The 23,315-nt window shown below is 42.0% G+C and overlaps 1 protein-coding gene across 1 annotated transcript in view; it reads left to right on the top strand.

Moving 5' to 3' along the window:
* Positions 1-23,315, top strand: part of ODAD1 (outer dynein arm docking complex subunit 1) — a 249,453-nt gene that overhangs the window by 200,854 nt on the left and 25,284 nt on the right. The window contains exon 13 of the mRNA XM_053691034.1: positions 5,140-5,243. Within this exon, the coding sequence (XP_053547009.1) occupies positions 5,140-5,243 (104 nt within the window). The remainder of the gene's footprint in view (positions 1-5,139; positions 5,244-23,315) is intronic.

Genomic DNA, 23,315 nt, shown 5'->3' with positions numbered 1-23,315 from the left:
GTTCCGGATCTTCTACTGAGGGGACTGTAATGGTGTCAGAAAGGCAGGTAGGCACCTCAGCAAAGTTAAGCTGAGGTGTAGAGGTGTTTTGCAGTATTTGTGTACGTATTTAGCCTTTTCTGCACTCAAAAGTAAAAAAGTTCCGTTTTAAAATTTAAAGAGACAGTAACGTTTTTTTTTGTTTTTTTTTTAATTTTTATTAAAAAATGTCACCATTTGTGATTCAGTATGGACCAAGAGACCCTACAAAATGTCACTTGTTCTTTATGCTTTGATGCCAATGTGGAACCCAATCCCTTTCTGTTCCTCATGTATTGAGAGAACTTTAAGTTATAGGGATAGACTTTTTTCAGAGCCAACATTTTCCAAGGCGGATGTTGTTCAGGAGTCTAATGACAATGTTCAATATATGCCGCAGCTTTCTCCTCAAGCTTCCCAAGGTTTTCCACCCACACATGCAGTGCCCTGCACTTCCTCTCTAACTCCTACTGGGGTTACGTTGCAAGACATCGCTTCTCTCATGTCTTCTGCAGTTTCTGATGCGTTGTCTGCTTTTCCCATGTTACAGGGAAAGCGCAAGAGGAAGAGTAGACATTCAGTAGGTGAGGTTACTGACGCAACTGAAACAAGACTGACGCAGTTGTTGCTATTTCGGATGCCCCCTCACAGAAGCCTGAGGAGGAGGATCTTTCGGTATGTGAGATCTCAGACTCTGACAGTGTAATTCCTCCTGCTGATACTAAACTTGTATCCTTCAGGTTTAAGCTTGAACACCTCCGCCTGTTACTTAAGGAGGTTTTAGCTACATTGGACGACAGCGACACTATGGTCATAGTTAATCCGAAGAAATCCAGTAAGCTAAACAAATATTTTGAGGTACCTTCCTCGGTAGAGGTTTTTCCTGTACCAGACCGAGCTTCTGAGATCATTGCTACGGAATGGGAGAGACCGGGTATCCCTTTTTCTCCATCTCCTATATTTAAAAAGATGTTTTACATAGCTGACTCTATCAAGGAGGCTTGGCAAACAGTACCCAAGGTGGAAGGAGCTGTTTCCACTCTGGCCAAGAGAACTACTATTCCCATAGAGGATAGTTGTGCCTTTAAAGATCCTATGGACAAAAAATTAGAGGGGTTACTCAAGAAGATATATGTACACCAAGGTTTATAATGGCAACCTGCTGTGTGCATTGCTACCGTCACTAGTGCGGCGGCATATTGGTTTGATGCGTTGTCTGATGCCATTAGGACAGACACTCCCCTTGATGAGATCCAGGATAGGATAAAAGCTCTTAAGTTAGCTAATTCCTTTATTACTGATGCTTCCCTACAGGTTATCAAACTGGGAGCAAAGATCTCTGGTTTTGTTGTTTTAGCCCGCAGAGCCTTATGTTTAAAACCTTGGTCTGCGGATGTGCCATCTAAGTCTAAACTTTTAGTGATTCCTTACAAAGGAAAGACCTTGTTTGGACCGGACTTGATGGAAATAATCTCTCATATTACGTGAGGAAAGGGTCATCTCCCTCAGGATAAGAGAAACAAGCAAAAGGGACGTCAGAGTAATTTTCGTTCCTTTCGAAATTTCAAGGGAAATTCTTCCACTTCCTCTTCCAAGCAAGATCAGTCTACACCTTCCTGGAGACCCAATCAGTCTTGGAAGAAGGGAAAACAATCCATGAAGCCTGCTATTGAATCATAGACAGCATGAAGGGCCTGCCCCTGATCCGGGACCAGATCTTGTAGAGGGCAGACTTTCCTTCTTTGCTCAGGCTTGGGTTTCGAGATGTTCATGATCCCTGGGCAGTAGACATAGTGTCCCAGGGATACAAACTAGAGTTCAAGAGTTTTCCTCCCAGAGGCAGGTTTCTGCTTTCAAGATTATCTGTAGACCAGACAAAAAGAGAGGCCTTTTCCGATGCAGGAATGAGGTTTGGGGTTTTATTCCAATCTGTTTGTGGTTTCCAAAAAGGGAACCTTCAGGCCTATTTTAGATCTCAAGAGTCTAAACAATTTCTGAGAGTACCGTCCTTAAAGATGGAAACTATTCGTTTTATTCTCCCTTTGGCCCAAGAGGGTCAATTTATGACAACAGTGGATTTAAAGGACGTGTACCTGCATGTTCCCATTCACAGGGATCATCACAAGTTTCTAAGGTTTGCTTTTCTAGACAAACACTTCCAATTCGTGGCTCTTCCTTTCGGTCTTGCCACAGCTCCCAGAATTTTCTCAAAGGTTCTGGGATCTCTGTTGGCGGTGCTCCGATTACGGGGCATTGCAGTGGCACCCTATCTGGACGACATCCTGGTCCAGACGCCATCTTTACAACAAGCAAGGTCCCACACGGAAATGTTGTTATCCTTCCTGCGATCTCACAGATGGAAGGTAAATTTTGAAAAGAGCTCCTTAGTTCCAAATACAAGGGTAACTTTCTTGGGAACAATAATAGATTCCCTATCAATGAATATTTTTCTGACAGAAGTCAGGAAATCAAAGCTTTTCGATTCTTGCCTAGCGCTTCAGTCAGTTCCTCGGCCATCTGTGGCTCAGTGCATGGAGGTAATTTGGCTGATGGTGGCGGCAATGGACATCATCCTGTTCGCTCGTTTCCACCTCAGACCTCTGCAGCTAAACATGCTCAGTCAATGGAATGGAGATTATGCGGTTTTGTCTCCACGAATACTACTGGAGTAGGAGATAAGGGATTCTCTTCAATGGTGGTTGTCTCAGGATCATCTCTCCCAGGGAACCTGCTTTCGCAGACCCTCTTGGGTGATTGTGACAACAGACGCCAGCCTTCTAGGATGGGGAGCAGTCTGGGACTCCCTAAAGGCTCAGGGAGTTTGGACTCAGTCAGTGTCTGTTCTGCCGATAAACATCCTGGAGCTGAGAGCGATCTTCAATGCTCTTCTGGCCTGGCCCCAGTTAGCCTCGGCCCAGTTTATCAGGTTCCAGTCGGACAACATAACTTCAGTGGCTTACATCAATCATCAGAGAGGAATGACAGAGGTAGCCAAGATAATTCGGTGGGCGGAGACCAACTCTTGCTGTCTGTCGGCGATCTTCCTGAGGAGGCGGACTTCCTGAGCAGACAGACCTTTCAACCGGGGGAGTGGGAACTCCATCCGGAAGTGTTTTCCAGCCTTATTCTCAAATGGGGTCAGACGGAATTGGATCTCATGGCATCTCGACAGAATGCCAAGCTTCCGAGGTATGGATCAAGGTCAAGGGACCCTCAGGCGGTATTGATAGACGCCCTGGCGGTACCTTGGAATTTCAGTCTTGAGTACCTGTTTCCTCCATTCGCTCTTCTTCCTCGAGTCATTGCTCGAATCAAGCAGGAGAGGGCGTCTGTGATTCTCATAGCACCGGCTTGGCCCACAGGATTTGGTATATAGATCTGGTGGAAATGTCATCTCTTCCACCTTGGAGACTTCTGTTGAGGAAGGACCTTCTACTTTAAGGGCCCTTCCTTCATCCAAATCTAGTTTCTCTGAAGCTGACTGCATGGAGATTGAACGCTTAATTTTATCCAAGCAGGGATTTTCAGATTCGGTCATTGAGACCATGATTCAGGCTCATAAGCCTGTGACTAGAAGGATTTACCACAAGATATGGCATAAATATCTATATTGGTGTGAGTCCAAGGGCTATTCTTGGAGCAGAGTTAGGATTCCTAGAATTCTGTCATTTCTCCAAGAAGGTTTGGATAAAAGATTATCGGCTAGTTCCCTAAAGGGTCAAATATCTGCCTTGTCTATTTTGTTGCATAAACGTCTGGCAGACGTTCCAGACATGCAATCATTTTGTCAGGCCTTGGTCAGGATCAGGCCTGTGTTCAAACCAGTTACTCCTCCCTGGAGTCTTAATTTAGTTCTTAAAGTTCTTCAAGGGGCTCCGTTTGAGCCCATGCATTCCTTAGATATTAAGTTGTTATCTTGGAAAGTTTTGTTTCTAGTGGCTATTTCATCTGCCCGTAGAGTGTCGGAGCTCTCGGCATTACAGTATGAGTCACCTTACCTTATTTTTCATTCAGATATGGTAGTTTTATGTACGGGCTTTCTTCCTAAAGTAGTTTCTGACCGAAACATTAATCACAAGATTGTGGTTCCTTCATTGTGTCCTAATCCTTCTTCTCAGAAGGAACGACTTCTGCACAATTTAGTGGTTCGTGCTCTAAAATTCTACTTACAGACGACTAAGGATTTTCGTCAGTCCTCTGCCTTGTTTGTGGTTTTCTCGGGAAAAACGTAAGGGGCAGAAAGCTAGGCTACTTCTCTTTCTTTTAGGCTGAAGAGTATCATACGTTTTGCATATGAAACTGCTGGACAGCAGCCTCCAGAGAGGATTACGGCTCATTCCACGAGGCCGCTTTTGGGAGAAAGGTTCTTCAAGCAATGGTGCCTTCCGTTTAGATTCCCTGTCTTATCCCTCACTTATCATCTGTGTACTCTAGCTTGGGTATTGAGTCCCAATAGTAATTAGATGATCCGTGGACTCATCGTGTCATTAGAAAGAAAAAAATTTTATGCTTACTTGATAAATGTATTTATTTCTTGACCGATGAGTTCACGGCCCGCCCTGTTCTTTAGACAGGTTGTGGTTATGTTATAAACTTCAGACACCTCTGCACCTTGTACTGAACAAAACTGGCAACCTGTGCAGCAGTAGAGATTTGCTTATGAGCTGAACCTTATTTTAAAATGATGGTTAACTGGCATAAAAATGACTCTAGTAGGTGTTGGTAGCATAACTGGATATCATGGAATTTTCATTGGTTGAGAGGGTTGCTCTCTTGCCCCTCCCACAGCTTTGTCTTAGTTTCCATGGATTGTCCCAGCTCCACCCACTCCACCCTCAGACTCTGCCCACGCTTACTATCTCTGGTCTGGCTTACCTCTGGTCTTCCTCGCCTACCTGTCTTTAAAGGCTTCTTGTAAATGTTTGGTAGGTATTTTATAGTTGAATATTAATAACAACATTCATAAGGGGATTTATTTGCCCAAGGTTGGTCCCCTTTCTTCTTCTTATGAATTATTGTTTGCGTCAAAGCTTAAACTGCATATATATTCATTGTATGCCTTTCTATATGTTCCATGTCAAAATTACTTTTTGTTTATTTAATTTCTTCTTGTTTCTGCAGAACTATGATAAACCATACGACCCACAGGAAACAGCGCGGGTTCTCCTTGGACAATTGACAGATATGCAAGCCCCAGTGTTTCAAATTCGCCCTCCTGCCACTGGGTGAGAAATCTGTGTCTCCCTTATACTGATTGAAGTGCTTCCTTTTCACTAGCACATGTTCAGCAAGGTCAGACAATTTAAAGGGATAGTCTACTTGATTTTTGTTTTCTTCTCATCTTTATTGAAAGCTGAGAAAATACAATGAAAACCTATCAGTGACTGTTACAGGTATTGGATGACCTACATGAGAATTGTTGTCCATTAGTTAAGAATAGTCTCTTATATAGTTCTTCCATGCAGTTGATTCCCTCTTTTGAACTGTAACTTTTTTTTAAACAAAACGAAACAAAGAAAACAGGCGTCAAATAAAAATGTACTGTTAATTGTTTAGGTACCACTATTTATGAAAGCAGTTTAGATGATTTAAGATTCATCTACTTTGCATAACTAAAATAGAATATAAGAAAAAAGTTATAGAACCAAGCGTATCCTACAATGATATCAATTACTTGATTTTTTTTATAGTTTAAAAAGGCTAGATAATGCCTTTACTACCCATTCCCCAGCTTTGCATAACCAACGTTGTTATATCAATATACTTTATAACTTCTAAGTATGCCTGTTTCTAAGCCCCTGCATGCTGCCCCTTAACTCATTGCTTTTTGTTAGCTTTTTAAATCTTGAACTACAGCCAGACAGTGCTAGTTCATGTGTGCCATATAGATAACACTGTGCTCACTCCCGTGGAGAATGATAATGGTTATACAAGAACCAGCACTGATTGGCTAAAATGCAAGATTGTAAAAAGCACTTAGATAAAAGGTAGTCTGCAGGGGATTGGATACAGGTAATTATAGAGTTACAAGTATATTTATATAAATGTATTGGTTATGCAAAACTGGGGAATGGGTAATAAAAGGATTATCTGTCTTTTTAAACAATAACAATTTTCAAGTAGACTGTCCCTTTAAGGTTTCACATTAGATGTGCTATGTTTCTTAGCTTTAATAATCATTATAGTTTTACAAGGTAAGATCAGGTGAGTTGCTGTAAAATTCTATATATCTGTGATCTTGCCAGAACTACAACCCGAGAATCATGAGCATCTGGCAGCATCAAATTAGAGTTTGAAGGAACAAACGAAAAAACAGGTGGCACATAGAAAGCAAAGCAAACAGCCTAGCAAATTACAATTACATTATTGTGTTAAATGATTCAAAGTTGCTCTCATGAAATTTTGAAATGACTCTTGGGCTGTATAAGAACTCTTTATAGTTGAGTGGATCAATTTAAGAACAAAAGATTTTCAAATCATAAGATTATACTGTATATAAAAAAGAAATAAATAAATAAAAAATCGTTCGGCTTTCCCTGGGAAACATTCCTTTCTGGGGATATTGGTGGAAAAATCTTTGGTATAATATTTTGTTCAATTTTGTCTAAGGAAAATATATATGAAAAGTCTGTATTTATCATGACAACCGTGAAAAAAAGGTATTCTCACAAATGTGCACATCTGGAGCACTAAAATGCAGCAGTTGTTATACACTTCTGAGCACTAGATGGCAGCAGTGGGTGCATGATGTATAACTGCTAATAGCATTGCTGCAAAACTGCTGCCATATAGTGCACACTCCTAAGCCTCTTCAACGAAGAATGCAAGAATACTCTATCTTAGTTTTTTTTTCAATTACAGTCCTCAGGGCACACTAGTGGGTCATATTTTCATGATTTCTGTACTAGGGCACAGGGGAAGTATCAGCTGATCATTAACCATGGTTACTCACCTGCTCTTAACCATCATCTGGTTATTTAATCTCTGTTCTAGTTCATATATCATGAAAATCTGGCACTTATTTTTTTATTTTATGACCAAGTATTAATTTCAGTAAATAGAAGCAAATGAAAATATTGCTTGTATTAAAGGGGCATAAATGTCCCTATGTTAAAAAAAAAATCACCATTTAAAAGGGGTTTAATTTTTTTAAGCCAAAAATGTACTACAGGGTATTATTTTTTATTTTTGAGAAGGTCATCAGACGGACCACTGTTACTGTTATCCTAAATGTTAGAAAAGAACTAAGCCCTATTGGTGTTTGCCATATGCAGATTCTTGGCCAAACCTATTTCAGGGGATATGTTTTGCTTTTTGCACCCTAGTAAAGTAAGTACTGCTGGTAAATTATTAAGAAGGTTAAAGGGACATAAAACCCAAATTTCTTTCCTATGGCACGGAGAGTCCACGATTTAATTCCAATTACTAGTGGGAATTCAACTCCTAGCCAGCAGGAGGAGGCAAAGAGTAACCCAGCAGAGCTGTTAAGTGTCACTTCCCTTATCCATAACCCTCAGTCATTCTTTGCCTCTATCATCGAGAGGACGTGCGAAGACGGTGTCTGAAAAGATTTAATCCTTTTATGGGTACTTTTTCCTGCAAGCAAGGATTGGGGGCTATGCTGTGTCCATGCCAATCTCTTTAGTAAGAGTAATGGTGGCTTTTAGCAGTTGGAAGACGGTGAGGTAGTCTTTGCTTACCTTCCAACATTTATGCTAACCCCTATTTAGAAAATCAGGGTTGGTTACTCTGACTTGAAGCTGCTGTGACTGCTCAACAGCAGTAGAACCTGGAGGGTAAGTCCTTTCTCATTTATTCTTAAAAGGAAGCTTTCAATGTGGAAGAACTGGGATTTCAGGGACCTAGTGGAACCAGCTGCCCTCAGGAGGGGTATGTATATTTATTGTTATTTCCACCAGTTTGGGATATATTACGGTACAGTCAGTTTTAACGGATTTTGAGGTCCTATATTAATTTTTAGGGCTTAGTGGTTCCTTCACGAAGGGATTGTATTTTGTTGGGATATACTTACTATATAGACCTCCAGTCGTATATATAGTAGTGGTGTGGTGTTTGTCTGCAGAGTCAATCTCTGAAGGAGGGATTGGATATATTTATTTATTTGAAAAAAATGGAGTGATTCTTTCTCTCCCACCCTAGGGCTCTGTATATTAAATATATTTCTCCCGCAACATAAATGCATCATACTTTTATGGCAGTTTATCTGAAGTATTTTTTTTCACTTTGGCGCCATTCCGCCCGGGCTCATTTGGCCTGTTAATGTAGCGCAAGATTCCTCTTTCAACTTTATTATGGGTTTATAGAGGTGGGTCTCGGTCTTTACCAGGATAAAGACTCGGATGTGAGAAAATGTTTACAGTAAGAAGCGCAACTGTTTTTTTCTGTTGCCCTAATGGAGGGGTATGCATAGTTAGCTGCAGTGCGCGCATCTTTCCTAATTGATGTTCACTCTTATTCTGTACAACTGATAGTTATTATATTCAAGTTGTGAAACGATCCTACTTAAGAGAGAAAGAGAAAATTATTGTTTACATTTGGCTGCAAACTGCTGTTTCTTTTTATCCCGTAGTAGTACGCACCTCAGTTGCGGTTCCCTCACCGGGTAATATTTCTCCTTTCTTGTACAAGCACCATGGGGGGGGGATCTGTAATTTGGCCCTGGTGCAATATTGGAATATGCCGTTCCCACTTAGATTACAGAGACATTGAATGTTTGTGTGCTGTTCACATATAATTTTAATGTTTAGTCTGAGGGTCAAGTAGCCTGTTTCATACTTCTAGAGGCTCTGCGAGGACCTTCTCAGCTAAGTATCTGTTTTTTACTCAGTCTGTCTGTAAGATTTTTTAGGTTGTTGCGCAGACGTCTCAGTAATGGCATTAACGTCCTGGGCTTCTGTCTTCTGGGGAATGCAGTCTGAACAGGACTGTTCAGAAGAGGTTTGCTATAGCGTCCTTATTGTCTGATACATTTTGGTATCAGTGGGGTTAATAATTGTTTTGCAGGGAGGTTTTATTAAAATGTATTTTAATCCCTCTCTGTAAATTGGGCTCTTTTTATACCTGAGTCACTAGTAGGCATGAGGTCTGAGATTAATATCTACCTTTCTACTGGGATTATCTTATTTTATGAATTTTTACTAGAGTCTCTCTGTTTAAGATTTTCTGTTAAGAATTTCTTTTTAACAGTTGTTTTTTTTCCTTGGTGTTGGCACCACCATGTGGTTTTTATCATCAGATTCTGATTTCTTTCTTATGGCATGGAGAGTCCACAACTTAATTCCAATTACTAGTGGGATATTCACCTCCTGGCCAGAAGGAGGAGGCAAAGAGCACCCCAGCAGAGCTGTTAAGTGTCACTTCCCTTACCTATAACCCCCAGTCATTCTTTACCTCTGTGACGGGAGGATGGCGAAGATGAGTGTCTGAGAAGATTTATCCTTTAATGGGTAATTTTCCCTGCAAGCAAGGATTAGGGTCTAGCCCAGTCCATATCAATCTCTTAAATAAAAATGTTGGTGGCCTTTTAGCAGTTGGTAGGCGGCGAGGTGGTCTTTGCTTTACTTCTTACACTATTGCTACCCCTTTGCAATAAGCCAGAGTTAGTTACTCTGTACTTTCTTTGTCTTCAGGTCCCTGATAGATTGTGTATTTATCACACCTGAGTAACTGTCTTTCTGCCGACAGCAGGATCCTCAGGTAAGTGATTTTTACCTTCTAGGTACTGAAGGTATGCACACTAAGGGGTTAATGCCTCTAGGATAATTTGGGACTCAGTTTTCCTTTTTTGGGGGTTCAAATAGGGCAGGCTGCAGGCATAGTTGCATGTTAAAAAAAAGGAGACAAAGGGGTTAATATTTTCCCCCTGTATTGGGATCTAATATCTCTAGTGTGGCTGAAGGGGTGTTTTTATAATGACCTGTGGAAACATTTTAGATGCGGGTACTATGTGGCTTGGAGATTGAAGGATCAAGACTTTTTTACTGTGGCGCAGTTTCTATTCTCCTTGCCGGTCACATAACTCTCCGCTCTTCCAGCTGCATACGCTGAGCGGAGATTTTTCGGGCTATGTAAAATGTTCTCTGTCGGCTGGGTTACTGGATGATCGGATTGTCTGAGAAACAGGAATCTTTGTACATCGACTGGGGAGTCCTCACTCTAACAACTAGTGTCAGCTCCTGGTCTGGTTACGGTAGGGCACCTCAGACAGACTGAGGTTTAGTGGTGCCTTTATTTTTATATATATATATGAAGTGAACTTTTTTTGTTGTGCCAACTTGTCTATCTAAAACCTTACATTTTAAGGACAGATTAATCCCTTCTGAGCCACATGTCTCCCAGGATTCTGCTGTGCAAGAGATGCCTCAGCTTTCTCCTCAAACGTCCCAGGCTTTATCTTTTTCACATACGGTGCCTTGCAGTTCCTCTAATCCTCCTGGGGGTGTTTATTTACCAGGAGATTTTACTGCACAGATTATGTCTGCAATGTCTGAAGCTTTATCTGCTTTTGCTACTTTGGGTAAGCGTAAAATGAAATCCAAGAATTTTACAGCTATTAAGGTTTCTGAACATACTAATCCTACGCCGGTTAACCTTTTCCAGGTGTCAGATGAGCAAGATACCTCAGTAGCCTCTGAGGGTGAGATTTCAGACTCTGACACTATGAGGAAAATTTCGGAAGAATCTGAAGATGTAAATTTTAGATTCAAACTTGAACACCTTCGTTTGCTTCTAAAGGTGGTTCTAAACTCAATAGATATTATGATGTTCCTTCTTCCATGGAAGTATTTCCAGTTCCAGACCGTATGTCAGAGATTATAGCTCAGCAATGGGATAAGCCAGGGGTTCCTTTTTCCCCTTCTCCTGTTTTTAAAAAAATGTTTCCTGTTGCTGACTCCATACGTGATTCGTGGCGCACAGTTCCTAAGGTGGAAGGAGCTATCTCTACTCTAGCAAAAAGAACTACTATTCCTATTGAGGATAGTTGTTCTATCAAGGATCTAATGGATAAAAAGCTTGAAGCTTACTTAAAGAAGATGTACATTCATCAATGTCTCCAGTGGCAACCTGCTGCAGGTATTGCTACGGTGGCAAGTGCAGCACCTTATTGGTGCAATGCCCTGTCTGAGCTGATTTTAGAAAATACTTCTATAGAGGAGATCCAATATATGTTTAAGGCTCGTAAACTGGCCAATTATTTTATTTTTGATGCTAACATGCAAGTAATTAGACTGGGAGCAAAAATGTCCATCTTCACTGTTTTAGCTTGCAGGGCTTTGTGGCTAAAATCTTGGTCGGCTGATGTAACTTCCAAGTCCAAACTACTTTCTTTACCTTATAAGGGTAAGTCTCTCTTTGGTCCTGGTTTGGCAGAGATAGATTCCGAGATTACTGGTGGAAAGGGGTCTTTCTTACCTCAGGACAAGAAGAATAGACCTAAGGGTCGCAAAGAATTCTAATTTTCGGTCCTTTCATAACTTCAAAGGCCAGAAGTCTCCCTCTTCTTCTTCCAAGCCAGATCAGTCCAAGACCTCTTGGAGGTCATGCCAGCCTTGGAATAAGGGGAAACAATCTAAAAAGCCTTCATCTGATGCTAAATCAGCATGAAGGGTCTGCCCCCGGTCCAGTCTTGGATCAAGTGGGGGGCAGGCTTTCCTTTTTTCATCAAGCTTGGATACGTGATGTCCCAGATCCTTGGGCAGTGGACATAGTATCCCAGGGTTACAAAATAGGATTCAAGTCTTGTCCTCCCAGGGGCAGATTCATCCTCCCAAGATTATCTGCAGATCAGGTAAAGAGAGAGGCCTTCTTAAGCTGCATAAAGGACCTATCTTCCCTGGAAGTGATTGTTCCAGTTCCAGTAGAGGAACAGGATCAAGGGTTCTATTCAAATTTTTTAGTTGTTCCCAAAAAGGAAGGAACCTTTCGCCCCATTTTAGACCTAAATGTCTCAACAAACTCCTCAGAGTTCCGTCCTTCAAGATGGAGACCATTCGTTCCATTCTTCCGTTGGTCCAAGAGGGTCAGTTCATGGTGACCATAGACCTGAAGGATGCATATCTTCATGTTCCCATTCACAGGGATCATCATCAGTTTCCTAGGTTTGCTTTTCTGGACAAGCATTTCCAGTTTGTTGCACTTCCGTTTGGCCTTGCCACAGCTCCCAGAATATTCACAAAGGTTCTGGTGGCTCTTTTGGCAGTGGTCAGAACTCAGGGGATTGCAGTAGCGCCTTACCTGGATGACATCTTGGTTCAGGCATCATCTTTTCAATTAGCAGAATCTCATGCAGAGATGTTGTCTTTTCTACATTCCCACGGATGGAAAGTGAATCTGCAAAAGAGTTCCCTTGTTCCAGCTACAAGGGTGTGTTTCTTAGGGACTATCATAGATTCCCTATCCATGAAGATTTTCCTGTCAGAGATCAGGAAATCCAAAATTCTTGCGTCATGCATTTCTCTCCAGTCTACTCTTTGTCCATCAGTGGCTCAATGCATGGAGGTAATTGGTCTGATGGTTGCTTCCATGGACATCATTCCTTTTGCTCAGTTCCATATGAAACCTCTCCAACTATGCATGCTCAGTCAATGGAACGGAGACCATTTAGATCTATCTCAGAGGATAAATCTAGATCCCCTAACAAGAGACTCTCTCTCATGGTGGATTGTGCAGGACCATCTGTCTTGAGGTTCATGTTCATGTTTCCTGGGTGATTGTAACCATGGGGAGCAGTTTGGGGTTTGTTAAAGGCTCAAGGTCTGTGGACTCGGGAGGAGTCTTCTCTTCCCATAAACATATTGGAGTTGAGAGCAATCTTCAATGTCTTGACAGCCTGGCCTCAATTGTCTTTAGCCCGGTTTATCAAATTCCAGTCGGACAACATCACCTCAGTGGCTTACATCAACCACCAGGGGGGAACCCGGAGTTCCTTAGTTATGAAGGAGGTGACTCGCATCCTGCAGTGGGTGGAAGCTCATGACTATCTCCTATCTGCCATCCACATTCCAGGGATGGACAACTGGGAGGCGGATTTGCTGAGCAGACAGTCCTTTCATCCCGGGGAGTGGGCTCTCCATCCGGGTGTGTTTTCAATGATAACCCTCAGGTGGGGGGTTCCGAAGTTGGATCTGATGGCTTCTCATCAAAATGCCAAGCTTCCAAGGTACGGTTCAAGGTCAAGAGATCCTCAGGCCGCTCTGATAGACACTCTGGCAATTCCTTGGATCTTCTCTCTGGCGTACCTGTTTCCTCCGTTTGCTCTCCTTCCACGAGTCATTGCTCGTATTAAACAGGAAAGAGCATCCGTTATTCTGATAGCTCCTGTGTGGCCTCACAGGATCTGGTTTGTGGATCTGGTAAGGATGTCTTCTCTTCCACCTTGGAATTTGCTGCTGAGGAAAGACCTTCTACTTCAGGGTCCCTTCCTTCCTACATCCAAATCTAGATTCTCTGAATCTGACTGCTCGGAGATTGAATGCCTAGTCTTGGCTAGATGTGGCTTCTTTGAGACGGTTATTGATATCATGCTTCAGGCTCGTAAGCCTGTTACTCGTAAGATTTTACCATAAGGTGTGGCGCAAATACCTATATTGGTGTGAATCAAAAGGATTCTCTTGGAGCAGTGTAAGGATACCCAGAATTTTTTCCTTTCTGCAGGAGAGTCTAGAGAATGGTTTGTCAGTCAGGGTCAGATTTCTGCTCTGTCTATTCTTTTGCACAAACGTTTGGCAGACATGCCAGATGTCCAGTCTTTTGTTCAGGCCCTGGTCAGAATCAGGCTTGTGTTTAAACCTGTTGCTCCTCCTTGGAGCCTTAATGTTGTTCTTAAAGTTTTGCAACAGGCTCCGTTTGAGCCAATGCATTCTGTTGATATTAAATTGTTATCTTGGAAGGTTTTGTTTCTTCTTACTATTTCTTCTGCTTGCAGAGTTTCTGAGCTTTCGGCTCTGCAGTGTGATACCCCTTATTTATTTTTTCATGTGGATAAGGTGCTCCTTCGTACTAAGTTGAGATTTCTTCCTAAGCTTGTGTCGTATCCCAATATTAATCAGGAAATTGTTGTTCCTTCTTTTTGTCCCAATCCTTCTTCTCAGAAGGAACGTCTTTTGCATAATTTGGATGTTGTGCAACTAAAGCAACTAAAGATTTTTGACCATCTTCTGCCCTGTTCGTGGTTTCTTCTGGTAAGCATAAGGGTCAGAAGGCCCCTTCTACTACCCTTTCTCTCTGGTTGAGAAGTATTATATGGTTGGCTTATGAGACAGCGGGACACCAGCCTCCTGAGAGAATTACGGCTCATTCCACTAGGGCTATCTCTTCTTCCTGGGCTTTTAAAAATGAAGCTTCTGTGGAACAAATTTTCAAGGCGGCAACATGGTCCTCTTTGCATACCTTTTCCAAATTCTATAAATTTGATACTTTTGCCTCAACTGAGGCTTCCTTTGGGAGAAAAGTTCTTCAAGTGGTGGTGCCTTCTGTTTAGGTCCGCCTGTCTTGTTCTCCCTCCCTGTTCATTCTGTGTTCTCTAGCTTGTGTATTGGTTCCCACTAGTAATTGGAATGAAGTCGTGGACTCTCCATGCCATAGGAAAGAAAAGAAAATGTATGCTTACCTGTTAAATGTATTTGTTTCTGGGCATGGAGAGTCCACGACCCTGCCCTTATTTCAATTTAAGATGGCAGTTTTTTTGTGTAAACCTTAGGCACCTCTATACCCTTGTGTTATCTTCTTTTTCCATTTCCCTTCGGCCAAATGACTGGGGGTTATGGGTAAGGGAAGTGACACAACAGCTCTGCTGGGGTGCTCTTTCCCTCCTCCTGCTGGCCAGGAGGTGAATATCCCACTAGTAATTTGAATGAAGTTGTGGACTCTCCATGCCATAGGAAAGAAAAGAAAATTTATGCTTACCTGATAAATGTATTTGTTTCTGGGCATGGAGAGTCCACAACCCCGCCCTTATTTCAATTTAAGACGGCAGTTTTTTTTGTGTAAACCTCCGGCACCTCTATATCCTTGTGTTATCTTCTTTTCTTTCATGTAATTAGCAAATTGAGCTAGTGACGTATGGGATATACAATCCTACCAGGAGGGGCAAAGTTTCCCAAACCTCAAAATGCCTATAAATACACCCTCACCACACCCACAATTCAGTTTTACAAACTTTGCCTCCTGTGGAGGTGGTGAAGTAAGTTTGTGCTTGATTTTTATGATTTATTCTATGATAAGTGCTTCTAAGCATTCTGAAGCCCAATTCCTCTCAGAGTACAGTGTTTGTCAGAGGGATGTGAAGAGAGTATCGCCTATTGATTTTTTTATGGTTTCCCTTGCAGGAAATCTTTTCAAGGGTTCTCTGTTATCGGTCGTAGGGATTCATCTCCTACCTCCCTTTTCAGATCATTATATACCATTACCTCTGCTGTTAGTTTTCAGTACTGGTTTGGCTATCTGCTATATGTGGATGGGTGTCTTTCGGTAAGTTTGTATCATTATTTAAGACACTCTCAGCTATGGTTTGGTGCTTTATGTATTAATATAAAGTTTTAAATATATGTATTTTACTTATATTTTCCATGAGTCAGGTATATGTGTATTTCCCTTTGCAGTCTGGCAGTTTCATTATGGGAATCATGTTTAGGAAGTTTGTCTTACCTGGGGTATAGTCTTTTTCTCCAATTTGACTTGTTTTTTTCTTTTGAAAAACTTGCAGGCAATTAGGCTCGCGAGGGCGCAAAATGCTGTTATATATTGCGTCATTCTTGGCGCGAGAATTTTTTTGGCTCAAATATGCGTATATAGTGATGCAAGTTCATCATTTCCTGCGTCTTAATTGACGCCAGGTTGTTTGGCATGAAATTGTTTTTGTTATGACTTGAGTTGCGTCATTTCCGGATGTTTGTTGGCGCCAACATTTTTTTCAACTTCCTTTTGCGTTGTGCGTCATACTTGATGCCAACAAATTTAGTTTATTTTACCTCACTTCCTATATGCTCCTTGCCTTCTTTATGCTCAGAGGGCTATGCTATTTGCTTTTTTTAATCAATTTTAGCATTTGCATGTTTTCCCATTCCTGAAACTGCTATATGTGAAAATAAGATATTTTTGTTTAAATGTTATTTTTTCTTTTACATTTTACAAGATGTCCCAATCTGATCCTGTCTCAGAAGCTGCTGTAGGAACAATGCTGCCTGAACACAGTTCTACCAAAGCTACGTGTATCTGTTGTAAGCCAGTGGAGATTATATCTCCAGCTGTAGTATGTAACAGTTGTCATGATAAGCTTTTGCATGCAGAAAAGGTTTCTATTAGTGCTAGTACAGTATCTGTTGTTCCTTCAACATCTAAAGTACATGATATCCCTGTTGATATGAAAAATTATATTGCTGATGCGATAGAAGGCTATTTCTCCAACATTGGTGTGTCCGGTCCACAGCGTCATCCATTACTTGTGGGAAATATTCTCCCCCACAGGGAAAGGCAAGGAGAGCACACAGCAAGAGCTGTCCATATAGCTCCCCCTCTGGCTCCGCCCCCCAGTCATTCTCCTTGCCGCTCTGAACAAGTAGCATCTCCACGGGGATGGTGAGGAGTTTGTGGTGTTAGTTGTAGTTTTTTATTCTTCTATCAAGAGTTTGTTATTTTAAAATAGTGCTGGCTTGTACTATTTACTCTACAACAGAAAAGTGATGAAGATTTCTGTTTAAGAGGTCTATGATTTTAGCACAAGTAACTAAAATCCATTTCTGTTACCACGCAGGACTGTTGAAACCAGAGAACTTCAGTTGGGGGTAACAGTTTGCAGACTTATCTGCTTCAGGTATGACTAGTCTCCTTCTAACAACACAGGCTAATGCTAGATCCTCAGGGAAAACGGTAAGCCATTTTTCTTTCACCTCAGCAAAAAAGATAACAGGCTTCTCCTTTTTGATTTTTATGCTGGTAGACACTCTCAGGGGCCAAATCGATTGTTTTTTATTACAATATGATGGCAATTGAAATGTTTTATAAGCTCATATACACTTGGGGACATTTTTTATTGATCTGGCTTGCTTTAGACACCTAAATCTAGTCAGGAAGGCCCCTTCACTCTAGTGTACTGAGGGAGGAGGCCTCATTTTGGCACTTCAGTTAATTTCAAGGCAGTGCAAGCAGTTCCATGTGAGAGGGTCCTGTGGCTCAGAAAGTGACTCCAGAAGGCTTATTTCTGTGGATGATTGACCCCTAAGAAAGGTAAAAGCTGCAGCAATGCTGTAAGCAGGGATTGTGGTGTATAAAAACGGTTAAATCCAACAATTAGCTCCGGTTTGCTTTTAAGAGCTAGAGTCTCCATATTTGCTGTGCAATACTTTCTAAGCATTAAGACACTGGGGTCCAAATTTCAGAAAAATCGGATATTGCCTTCATAGTTTTTTGAACATTCAGAAATAAAGTGTGTCATTTTATTATTTAAAGAGACAGTAACGTTTTTGTTTAAAATCATTTTTATTGCATTGTTTGCCTGCCTAAATCTGTTTAACATGTCTGTGCCATCAGATAACCTATGTTCTGTGTGTGTAGAGACAAATGTGGTTCCCCCTTCGAGTGTTTGTGATAATTGTGCCATAGCGTCCAAACAAAATGAGGACAGCTCTGTTACATTTCATAATGTTGCCCAAGATGATTTATCTAATGAAGGTAGTGGGGATAGTTCTACATCCTCTCCTTCTGTGTCTACACCAGCTTTGCCCGCGCAGGCGACACCTAGCGCGCCAGTGCTTATTTCTAAGCAACAATTAACAGCAGTAGTGGATAATTCTATAGCAAATCTTTTATCCAAACTGCCAGCATTTCAGAGAAAGCCTGATTGTTCAGCTTTAAATACAGATAAAAGGGATGAACAATCAGACGCTGACGATGCTTTATCTATTTTACCCTCACATCAATCGGAATTGGCTGTGAGGGAAGGGCTGTCTGAGGGTGAAATTTCAGACTCAGGAAAAATTTCTCAACAGGCAGAACCTGATATAGTAGCATTTAAGTTTAAGCTAGAACATCTCCGCGCTTTGCTAAAGGAGGTATTAGCTACTCTGGATGACTGTGATTCTATGGTAGTACCAGAGAAGTTGTGCAAATTGGACAAATTTTTAGAGGTCCCAGTGCACGACGACGCTTTTCCAATACCCAAAAGGGTAGCGAACATAGTGGAAAAGGAGTGGGAGAAGCCAGGTGTACCCTTTGCCCCACCTCCTATATTTAAGAAAATGTTTCCCATAGTAGACCCTAGAAGGGACGCATGGCAGACGGTCCCGAAGGTTGAGGGAGCTGTTTCAACACTAGCGAAGCGCACCACTATTCCTATAGAGGACAGCTGCGCTTTCAAAGATCCTATGGATAAAAAATTGGAAGGATTGCTTAAAAAGATTTTTGTTCAGCAAGGGTTCATCCTTCAACCAGCTACGTGTGTTATTACTGTCACTTCAGCGGCGTCCTTTTGGTTCGAGGAACTAGAAAGGTCGCTCCAGAAAGAGACTTCCTATGAAGAAGTCATGGATAGAATTCATGCATTAAAATTAGCTAATTCCTTTATATTGGATGCCGCCTTTCAAATAACGAAATTGGCGGCGAAAAACTCAGGTTTTGCTATAGTAGCGCGGAGGGCGCTTTGGCTGAAATCCTGGTCGGCAGATGTGTCGTCCAAGACTAAGTTACTTAATATTCCTTTCAAGGGTAAGACCCTTTTTGGGCCGGAATTGAAGGAAATTATTTCAGACATCACTGGGGGTAAGGGCCATGCCCTCCCACAGGATAGGCCTTTTAAGGCTAAGAACAAGTCTAATTTTCGTTCCTTTCGCAATTTCAGGAACGGTCCGGCTAATAACTCCACTGCCGCTAGACAAGAAGGTAACGCGGCCCAGCCCAAACCCACTTGGAAGCCCATGCAAGGCTGGAACAAGGGTAAACAGACCAAGAAACCTTCTGCTGCTACCAAGACAGCATGAAGGGGTAGCCCCAATCCGGGACCGGATCTGGTAGGGGGCAGACTATCTCTCTTCACTCAGGCTTGGGCAAGAGATGTTCCGGATCCCTGGGCACTAGAGATAGTCTCCAAGGGATACCTGCTAGAGTTCAAGGGACTTCCTCCAAGGGGAAGGTTCCACCTGTCTCGCTTATCTTCAGATGCTCAATCAGTGGAATGGGGGTCTATACAGACTTGTCTCCCCAAATTCAAGTAGACCAGGTAACCAGGGACTCACTTCTCTGGTGGTTGACCCAGGATCACCTGTCTCAGGGAATGAGTTTCCACAGACCGGAGTGGGTCATCGTCATGACCGACACCAGCCTCTTGTGGTGGGGCGCGGTCTGGGACTCCCTGAATGCTCAGGGCCTATGGTCTCGGGAAGAGTCGCTTCTCCCGATAAACATTTTGGAACTAAGAGCAATATTCTATGCGCTCCTGGCTTGGTCTCAGCTAGCGGAAGCCAGGTTCATAAGATTTCAGTCGTTAACGACTGTTTCGTACATCAATCATCAGGGGGGAACAAAGAGTTCCCTAGCGATGAAGGAAGTAACCAAGATTATCCAATGGGCAGAGAATCACTCCTGCCATCTATCTGCTATTCACATCCCAGGAGTAGACAACTGGGAGGCGGACTATTTGAGTCGTCAGACTTTCCATCCGGGGGAGTGGGAACTCCACCCGGAGGTCTTTGCTCAGTTAACCCAATTATGGGGCATTCCAGACATGGATCTAATGGCGTCCCATCAGAACTTCAAGATTCCTTGATACGGGTCCAGATCCAGGGATCCCAAGGCGACTCTAGTGGATGCATTAGTGGCGCCTTGGTCGTTCAACCTAGCGTATGTGTTTCCACCGTTTCCTCTCCTTCCCAGGCTCATAGCCAGGATCAAACAGGAGAAGGCCTTGGTGATTCTGATAGCTGGTGAATATGTCATCGGCTCCACCATGGAAGCTACCTTTGAGACAGGATCTTCTAGTACAAGGTCCATTCGAACATCCAAATCTAGTTTCTCTGCAGCTGACTGCTTGGAAATTGAACGCTTGATTTTATCCAAGCGTGGGTTTTCGAATTCTGTGATAGATACTCTGGTCCAAGCCAGAAAACCTGTGACTAGAAAGATTTACCATAAAATATGGAAAAAATATATCTGCTGGTGTGAATCCAAGGGATTCTCCTGGAGTAAGATTAAAATTCCAAAGATTCTCTCCTTTCTCCAAGAAGGTTTGGATAAAGGGTTGTCAGCTAGTTCTCTAAAAGGACAGATTTCTGCTTTATCTGTCTTGTTACACAAACGACTGGCAGCTGTGCCAGATGTACAAGCTTTTGTTCAGGCTTTGGTTAGAATCAAGCCTGTTTACAGACCCATGACTCCTCCTTGGAGTCTAAATTTAGTTCTTTCAGTTCTTCAAGGGGTTCCGTTTGAACCTTTACATTCCATAGATATTAAGTTATTATCTTGGAAAGTTCTGTTTTTGGTTGCTATTTCTTCTGCTAGAAGAGTTTCTGAATTATCTGCTTTGCAATGTAATCCACCCTATCTGGTTTTCCATTCAGATAAGGTTGTTTTGCGTACTAAGCCTGGTTTTCTTCCAAAAGTTGTTTCCAACAAGAATATTAACCAGGAAATAGTTGTTCCTTCTCTGTGTCCGAATCCAGTTTCAAAGAAGGAACGTTTATTACACAATTTAGATGTTGTTCGTGCTTTAAAGTTCTACTTAGAAGCAACAAAAGATTTTAGACAAACCTCATCTTTGTTTGTCGTTTACTCAGGTAAGAGGAGAGGTCAAAAAGCTACTGCTACCTCTCTCTCTTTCTGGCTGAAAAGCATTATCCGATTGGCTTATGAGACTGCCGGACGGCAACCTCCTGACCGAATCACAGCTCACTCTACTAGGGCTGTGGCTTCCACTTGGGCCTACAAGAACGAGGCTTCTGTTGATCAGATATGTAAGGCAGCGACTTGGTCCTCTCTGCACACTTTTGCCAAATTCTACAAATTTGATACTTATGCTTCTTTAGATAGGAAAATGGAATCTTATCGAAGGAAAGCTTATTTACATTCTGGCTATATTTTCAGACCTGCCATTTCTGTGGCTGATGTTGCGGCTGCATCAACTTTTTTGTTGGATAGCTTAGCACAATGGGAAAAAGATTCTGATTTGCATAGCATTACACAATTTAGATGTTGTTCGTGCTTTAAAGTTCTACTTAGAAGCAACAAAAGATTTTAGACAAACCTCATCTTTGTTTGTCGTTTACTCTGGTAAGAGGAGAGGTCAAAAAGCTACTGCTACCTCTCTCTCTTTCTGGCTGAAAAGCATTATCCGATTGGCTTATGAGACTGCCGGACGGCAACCTCCTGACCGAATCACAGCTCACTCTACTAGGGCTGTGGCTTCCACTTGGGCCTACAAGAACGAGGCTTCTGTTGATCAGATATGTAAGGCAGCGACTTGGTCCTCTCTGCACACTTTTGCCAAATTCTACAAATTTGATACTTATGCTTCTTCGGAGGCTATTTTTGGGAGAAAGGTTTTGCAAGCCGTGGTGCCTTCCATTTAGGTAACCTGATTTGCTCCCTCCCTTCATCCGTGTCCTAAAGCTTTGGTATTGGTTCCCACAAGTAATGGATGACGCCGTGGACCAGACACACCAATGTTGGAGAAAACAGAATTTATGCTTACCTGATAAATTACTTTCTCCAACGGTGTGTCCGGTCCACGGCCCGCCCTGGTTTCCTAATCAGGTTGAAATTTTTTTTCTTTATACACTACAGTCACCACGGCACCCTATAGTTTCTCCTTTTTCTCCTAACCGTCGGTCGAATGACTGGGGGGCGGAGCCAGAGGGGGAGCTATATGGACAGCTCTTGCTGTGTGCTCTCCTTGCCTTTCCCTGTGGGGGAGAATATTTCCCACAAGTAATGGATGACGCCGTGGACCGGACACACCGTTGGAGAAAGTAATTTATCAGGTAAGCATAAATTCTGTTGTCTGCTATTCCGCCTTCAAATAAACTTAAAAGGTCTTTTAAAACTTCTCATATTTCTGATGAAATGTGTAATGACCGATAACATACTGATATGTCCTCCTCTGATGAGGATCTCTCTGATTCAGAAGATCCTACTTCAGACATTTACACTGATAAATCATCTTATATTTTTTTCCTTGTTAAAAGAAGTGTTGATAATGTTGGATATTGAGAAATCTGGTCGTCTTGTTAATAAATCCAGTAAAGGTTTAAATTATGTCTATAAACCTCCTGTGTCTACTCCTAAGGTTTTTCCTGTTCCTGATGCTATTTCTGATGTGATTGCTAAGGAATGGTCTAAACTTGGTACTTCTTTTGTTCCTTCTTCAAGGTTTAAAAAGTTTTGGGAAAAAGTCCCTATGGTTGATGGGGCTATTTCTACCCTTGCTAAACATACTACTATTCCTATGGAAGATAGTACTTCTTTTAAGGATCCTTTAGATAGGAAAATGGAATCTTATCGAAGGAAAGCTTATTTACATTCTGGCTATATTTTCAGACCTGCCATTTCTGTGGCTGATGTTGCGGCTGCATCAACTTTTTTGTTGGATAGCTTAGCACAATGGGAAAAAGATTCTGATTTGCATAGCATTGTTCATTTGCTTCAACATGCTAATCATTTTATCTGTTATGCTATATTTGATATCATCAAGATTGATGTCAAATCTATGTATTTAGCTTTTTTTAGCTACAAGAGCTTTATGGCTCAAATCATGGAATGCTGACATGGTATCTAAACCTTGGTTGCTATCTCTATCATTCCAGGGTAATAATTTGTTTGGTTCCCAGTTGGATTCTATTATTGCCACTATTACTGGGGGGAAGGGAGTTTTTTTGCCCCAAGATAAAAAGTCTAAGGGTAAATCTAAAGCTTCTAATCGGTTTCGTTCCTTTCATCAGAATAGAGAACAGAAAACCACTCCTTCCCCTAAGGACTCTGGCTCCAATTGGAAGCCATCTTCGAGTTGGAATAAATCCAAGCCTTATAGGAAACCAAAGCCAGCCACCAAGACTGCATGAAGGTGCAGCCCTCAATCCAGTTCTTCTGGTGGGGGGCAGATTGAAATTATTTCAAGACATTTGGGCAGGTTCCGTTCAGAATCCTTGGATTCAGAATATTGTTTCTCAGGGATATCGAATAGGTTTCAGAATAAGACCTTCTATGAGGAGATTTTTTCTCTCACGTTCCATCAAATCCTGTGAAAGCTCAGGCCTTTCTGAGGTGTGTTTCAGATCTGGAGCTTTCAGAGTTAA

The sequence above is a fragment of the Bombina bombina genome, chromosome 8 (genome assembly GCF_027579735.1).
Source record: "Bombina bombina isolate aBomBom1 chromosome 8, aBomBom1.pri, whole genome shotgun sequence".
Classification (NCBI taxonomy): domain Eukaryota; kingdom Metazoa; phylum Chordata; class Amphibia; order Anura; family Bombinatoridae; genus Bombina; species Bombina bombina.
This window is presented reverse-complemented; position numbering and strand designations above follow the sequence as displayed.